At 36.9% G+C, this 6,715-nt stretch overlaps 2 protein-coding genes across 2 annotated transcripts; one reads left to right on the top strand and one right to left on the bottom strand.

The window, feature by feature from the left end:
- Window positions 1–530: 530 nt before the first annotated feature.
- On the bottom strand, window positions 531–1,778 carry LOC131650713 (protein MAIN-LIKE 2-like). The gene is made up of 4 exons (XM_058920414.1): window positions 1,716–1,778; window positions 920–1,629; window positions 752–842; window positions 531–674 (listed from the first exon to the last, which is right to left on the bottom strand). The coding sequence occupies exons 1-4, from the start codon at window positions 1,776–1,778 to the stop codon at window positions 531–533; spliced, it is 1,008 nt and encodes a 335-aa protein (XP_058776397.1).
- A 913-nt stretch (window positions 1,779–2,691) lies between these two features.
- On the top strand, window positions 2,692–3,543 carry LOC131650712 (protein MAINTENANCE OF MERISTEMS-like). The gene is made up of 2 exons (XM_058920413.1): window positions 2,692–2,754; window positions 2,842–3,543. The coding sequence occupies exons 1-2, from the start codon at window positions 2,692–2,694 to the stop codon at window positions 3,541–3,543; spliced, it is 765 nt and encodes a 254-aa protein (XP_058776396.1).
- The last annotated feature ends 3,172 nt before the right edge of the window (window positions 3,544–6,715 follow it).

Raw genomic sequence — 6,715 nt, 5'->3', positions numbered from 1 at the left:
GATTGTTGTTGATATTGTTCTTGGTGGTAGTAGTAGTTTGTTTGGGGGGTTGAGGTGTAAGGGCTTGGAATTTGAGATGGTGTGGCAAAAAACGTCTGTTGTTGTGTGGTTTGAGTGTGTTGGTATGTTTGTGGAAATGAAGATGATTGTTGTTGGAATTGTGTTGTTGGTTGGAATTGTGGTGTTGGTTGGAATTGTGGTGTTGGTTGGAATTGTGTGGTTGGTTGGAATGATTGTGGGATTTCTTGAAGAAAGGTGGTATGTGGGGTTGATGAAGAGGAGGCATAAGGACGAGGGTCTTCCAAATACGTTTCTTTCGACAAATATATTAATGGAATATTTCTTAACCATTGCATATATTCATCGGTGTGGCGTAAAGTAGTACTCACCTCACCTGTCATTATTAAGTTTCTTCTATCTTTCCACTCGTTGTTCTCGTGAATGTTCAAATCTCGATAAGCACAATCCTTTACATCGTTCTTCGTTATGGCGTGGTGATCTCCAAGACACCTCGGGGGTTGAGGGATGTTTTAAGTAAACACAAATTGAAGCCTAACCCTGTTGGCGTGATGCATTTCCATAATATGAAAACAAATAATATATGTAGTTGCACTCCACGCCCGAGCTTCTCGTTGAGTGCAACGTGGATATTTTTCGTAAGGCCTCCACAAAAACTGTAAGACATAAATAAATATAAGAGTCGTATTCACGTAGATGAAAGATTTAATATATGGCTTGGAAAAAAACTTACATCTCCTTGGACCATGTGATCCAAAATGAAACGATATCCATCAAGATAAGCATTTGGAGATGAGAAATACTCCATACCTCGTTGTGCAAATCTTGCATATTTAAAAAGTTCAATTAGAAATATGCGTTAATTTAGTGGAAAAATAAATATATAGAATAAAGAATTAACCTAGTGGCGTATGGATAGGATGGAGCAATTTCACTCCTTGGAGCAAGTCGTGGAATACGATAGTAGGTCCACACAGCGAGAATGAGTGAGCAGCCTCCAACACTCATGCATCCTACACGACATGCTTTGCACATCTCCCTGTAAAGGTAATACAAACACGCAGACCCCCAACTATATTTGCCGCATTCATCAAAATCTTTGACAAATTTGAACCAAGAAGAATGCAACACATTATGAGATTTGTCAGGCAATAAAACTGCAATCATACTTAAGTTATATAATTTTGCATGCAGTATATTTTCCTCCTCGGTTTGTTGAGAATGTTGTTCTAACTCAATCAACTCGTCGTGGATCCATCTCAATTTTACCGCACCCTTCACCCTATCACTAAAAGGTTTTATGCCTAAAGCATCGACACATGCATAATCAGGTCCTTCGATTTCACCTACTACAGCCCTCCCATCTATGCGGAGGCCAAACAACATATTTATATCCTCTAGTGTGATTGTACATTCACCGGTTGACAAATGAAACGTGTGTGTCTCGGGCCTCCACCTCTCAAGCATCGCAAATACAAGTTTAGAATCAACACTTCTAAAGTTGATTTTGGCGACACCTCCAAAACCGGCTCGTTCCAAGTAAGGCTTGATAGACTCACTTGGCTCCCTATCAAATAGATGATTATGTAGTCTAAACCTTTTAGAATCATCCTATACAAAAAAATATCATTTTGTTAGTATACAAAAATAATAAACTGTGAAACTTACGTATAAGAAATACTAGTAACAAAACGTACGTATGCAGCCACGTTCTCCCTTGTTCCTATATGATTATCTCCCAAAGCAAGCAAACCAGACATATTGTGTGATTGTGGTAGTGGTAAACAAATTGTGTGTTTCAGATGAATATGCAACTTTAGAATTTGGAAGATGTGATGAGTTTGGAGTGATAATGAGAGGTTGAATTTATAGTCAAAGTGAATGCATTGTATAAACCATTGGACTAACAAGTTTAATGCATGCAAAGAAGGGGCATTCTATTATCCAACTTTATTACAATCTCTTGCATGCTTCTACTATATGATGGGATTGCACACTAGTTGATGGGACAATTGCATGCATGCATGCAACGAAAAATGTGCCTCCTTGTGGTCCGTCCCACCCTTGGACGCACGCTAACCAAGCATGTTTGGGTTCGGCCAACCCCTGGACGGACTCCCTTGTGGTTCGGCCAACCCCTGGTTGGACTGAAACTTGATTCGTCCTTTGACTGGACGGACTCCCTATGTGTCCATTTTTTGGTTGGCACAGTTTAAATACCACTTTGACTGAAACATATATAGCAACACACATTCAAACACAAAGAAAAATTATTTGTTCAGAGAAAAATTATATTAAAACTGAATGGCTCAGAGAAACATTATTTGTTCAGTGCATTAAAATGGTGTTATTAGTAACGATCTAACCAACGGTGGGACGGACCACAAGGAGGCAAATTTGTCGTTGCATGCATGCATGCAATTGTCCCATCAACCAGTGTGCAATCCCATCATATAGTAGAAGCATGCAAGAGATTGTAATAAAGTTGGATAATAGAATGCCCTTTCTTTTCATGCATTACACTTGTTATTCCAATGGTTTATACAATGCATTCACTTTGACTATAAATTCAACCTCTCATTATCACTCCAAACTCATCACATCTTCCAAATTCTAAAGTTGCATATTCATCTGAAACACACAATTTGTTTACCACTACCACAATCACACAACATGTCTGGTTTGCTTGCTTTGGGAGATAATCATAGAGGAAGAAGGGAGAACGTGGTTGCATACGTACGTTTTGTTACTAGTATTTCTTATACGTAAGTTTCACAGTTTATTATTTTTGTATACTAACAAAATGATATATTTTTTGTATAGGATGATTCTAAAAGGTTTAGACTACATAATCATCTATTTGATAGGGAGCCAAGTGAGTCTATCAAGCCTTACTTGGAACGAGCCGGTTTTGGACGTGTCGCCAAAATCAACTTTAGAAGTGTTGATTCTAAACTTGTAATTGCGATGCTTGAGAGGTGGAGGCCCGAGACACACACGTTTCATTTACCAACCGGTGAATGTACAATCACACTAGAGGATATAAATATGTTGTTTGACCTCCGCATAGATGGGAGGGCTGTAGTAGGTGAAACCGAAGGACCTGATTATGCATGTGTCGATGCTTTAGGCATAGAACCTTTTAGTGATAGGGTGAAGGGTGCGGTAAAATTGAGATGGATCCACGACGAGTTGATTGAGTTAGAACAACATTCTCAACAAACCGAGGAGGAAAATATACTGCATGCAAAATTATATATCTTAAGTATGATTGCAGTTTTATTTCCTGACAAATCTCATAATGTGTTGCATTCTTCTTGGTACAAATTTGTCAAAGATTTTGATGAATGCGGCAAATATAGTTGGGGGTTTGCGTGTTTGTCTTACCTTTACAGGGAGATGTGCAAAGCATGTCGTGTAGGATGCATGAGTGTTGGAGGCTGCTCACTCATTCTCGCTGTGTGGACCTACTATCGTATTCCACGACTTGCTCCAAGGAGTGAAATTGCTCCATCATATCCATAGGCCACTAGGTAAATTCTTTATTCTATATATTTATTTTTCCACTAAATTAACGCATATTTCTAATTGAACTTTTTAAATATGCAAGATTTGCACAACGAGGTATGGAGTATTTCTCATCTCTAAATGCTTATCTTGATGGATATCGTTTCATTTTGGATCACATGGTCCAAGGAGATGTAAGTTTTTTTCCAAGCCATATATTAAATCTTTCATCTACGTGAATACGACTCTTATATTTATTTATGTCTTACAGTTTTTGTGGAGGCCTTACGAAAAATATCCACGTTGCACTCAACGAGAAGCTCGGGCGTGGAGTGCAACTACATATATTATTTGTTTTCATATTGTGGAAATGCATCACGCTGTTACCCTAGGATTTTGACTTACCAACAAATGGGCATCTTGGGCTAAAAAATTGGTAATTGGGCCTCACTTTGGTAAAAAGGCCCTAAATTGGTGATTGGGCCTTAAATAAATATATACATTGCCATCTGAGTCGAGGCATTTCGACCAAGTAACGCTTCCTAGTCGAAGTTGTTCGACTGGAATTATCAGAGGCTTCAGTGTTCGACCAGAAGTGTGCAAAGACTTAAAGAAATTCACTGCAGAAACTGAAGTGCAAGACGGAAGGTACTAGAGGTTAAAGGAGACAGTTTTCAGCAGTTATAAGTGACACGTGGAAGCTTCACACATCAAAGATATTTGCATGTCGAAGACACGTGTTGGCTGATTATCAGTCGACCGTTAGTAGTAGTTATTTTATTTTTACTATTTAAGCAAGTTCAATAAGGATAGTTAGAGGTCCGCATTTTGCTACAAAACACAAGTAAACTCAAATCTCTGCGCAATAACGAGTGACGAGTGCAACTTTGGGATGTACGTATGCGTACCAGTTTAAATTATGCAATCATTTTACGTTATATCTCCTTTTCAGTGCATCTTTACTGCTTTCTATTGCTTTTAGTTATTTTAAAGCTTTTAATTTCAGTCTTTACTTTCACTTTAAAGTTATTGCTGCATTTAATACAAACTAAACACACTTACTGAACAAATCAAAGCAATCAGTCCTGGAATATTCTAGTTGATTCCGCAAAGTAACCTTTAAAAAGGAAACTAGCGTTTGTTTACCATTTTTCTGGGTAAACACACGCCGACAGGGTTAGGCTTCAATTTGGGTTTACTTAAAACATCCCTCAATCCCCGAGGTGTCTTGGAGATCACCACGCCATAACGAAGAACGATGTAAAGGATTGTGCTTATCGAGATTTGAACATTCACGAGAACAACGAGTGGAAAGATAGAAGAAACTTAATAATGACAGGTGAGATGATTACTACTTTACGCCACACCGATGAATATATGCAATGGTTAAGAAATATTCCATTAATATATTTGTCGAAAGAAACGTATTTGGCAGACCCTCGTCATTATGCCTCCTCTTCATCAACCTCACATACCACCTTTCATCAAGAAATCCCACAATCATTCCAACCAACACCACAATTCCAACCAACACCACAATTCTAACCAACACAATTCCAACAACAAACATCTTCATTTCCACAAACATACCAACACACTCAAACCACACAACAACACACGTTTTTTGCCACACCATCTCAAATTCCAAGCCCTTACATCTCAACCCCCCAAACAAACTACTACTACCACCAAGAACAATATCAACAACAATCAACACTTCGACCACCGCTACATAACACCCCAATCCCTCAACCCGACTTCGACCAATCATACTCCCAATCTCAACCGCTTTCACTCTCCCAACCACAACATACATTTGACACTGCAAATGCCTACTATCCATCCTTTCAAGCACAAGTGCCACAAACCTTTGTGGCTTCAAATCAACCACTCGTTGACATCACTGATGATGAAATACTTGATAATTTACCGACAATAACTCCAGAACAACTGGCTAGGTTTATGGATGATGGTCCGTCGCATCAAAACGATGATCTTTCAAGCGACGATTCTCCACAAAGGCAACCTCCACCAAACGATGATCAACCGTTACGCAGGGGGTACGAGACCAAAGAAACCCAAAAAATGTCTCACTGAGGTCATATGGTCCAACCAAAGCTCAAGAAAAAATAGACTTTTTTTCCTTGTACCCGTTTATGTATTGAATAAAATAAATATTAGCAAATAATTTTTTTTTATTATATATTTTTTTATTATATTTTAATCATTAATTATAATAAAAAACAATTATTGTAATTAATAGTTCTTTAAATTCAATTAAAATAAAAAAAAAAACAAAAAAAAGGGTTAGTTTGCGTCCGGCCCACCCCTGGCCGGACTCCAACGTGCCAAAAAAACTCTCTTCCAGTCCGTCCAAGGCCTGGCCGGCCCCCAACTGGAAGTGTGGCATTCTGGTATTTTTTTTCACTTTGTGGCATTCTGGTATTAAAGTTCCATAAGTGTGGCATAGTGGTAAAAAAATCAGATTTAACTATAACCTTCTACATTACCATAAATAAACCAATATTTAAATTAATGAGATAATAATAATAATAATAATAATAATAATAATAATAATAATAATAATAATAATAATAATAATAAAATTATACGAATAAAATAAATACAGATATTAACATAACATAAATAAGCGTATAATATAATGATATAAATAATGATAACATCTTAAAAAAAAACTTACATTTTCTTCTCTGTTTAATTTTATCTTCATCTTCCATCCATAACAGTGCTTTTGGACTAAAATTATAGAAAAGTATGAAAAGAATGAAATGGAAGAATTGAGAGTGAGAGTGAAAGTGTGTGAAATGTGAAAAGTGAGAATTGGTATTTGAAGAGTTTTGAAGAAGGTACGATACAAATGAATCCGCCATTTCAATTGGCGTAAATGTTACTGTAACTTGAATTCAATAATCAATCTGACAAGCTTTTAAAGGGACTGCATGCATGCTTCACAGTGTTTTGGACTTTTTTGTTTTTTTAACACATCGACGCCGAAATGACGTAACTTAACAAAATTTCAATTTAAAGCTGTTATCTATAATCATAAAATAATTTAATTGCAGTACTATTACTTCCTCTCTCGGTCGCACAACGAAGGATCTATTAGAAATAAAATTATGCATAAAAAATGTTCATTTTAATTTTTCTATAATTTTCCTATTTTATCTTC

Source organism: Vicia villosa, linkage group LG2, assembly GCF_029867415.1.
Source record: "Vicia villosa cultivar HV-30 ecotype Madison, WI linkage group LG2, Vvil1.0, whole genome shotgun sequence".
Lineage (NCBI taxonomy): Eukaryota > Viridiplantae > Streptophyta > Magnoliopsida > Fabales > Fabaceae > Vicia > Vicia villosa.
Note: the sequence above shows the minus strand (reverse complement) of the source record. Positions and strands in the feature narration are given on the sequence as shown.

Coding starts and splice junctions, on each gene's coding strand:
- LOC131650713 (XM_058920414.1), bottom strand. CDS start 1,778: ATGTCTGGTTTGCTTGCTTTGGGAGATAATCATATAGGAACAAGGGAG. Junction 1,630..1,715: donor GGGAGAACGTGGCTGCATAC/GTACGTTTTGTT, acceptor TTTTTTGTATAG/GATGATTCTAAAAGGTTTAG. Junction 675..751: donor ATCACATGGTCCAAGGAGAT/GTAAGTTTTTTT, acceptor TATGTCTTACAG/TTTTTGTGGAGGCCTTACGA.
- LOC131650712 (XM_058920413.1), top strand. CDS start 2,692: ATGTCTGGTTTGCTTGCTTTGGGAGATAATCATAGAGGAAGAAGGGAG. Junction 2,755..2,841: donor GGGAGAACGTGGTTGCATAC/GTACGTTTTGTT, acceptor TTTTTTGTATAG/GATGATTCTAAAAGGTTTAG.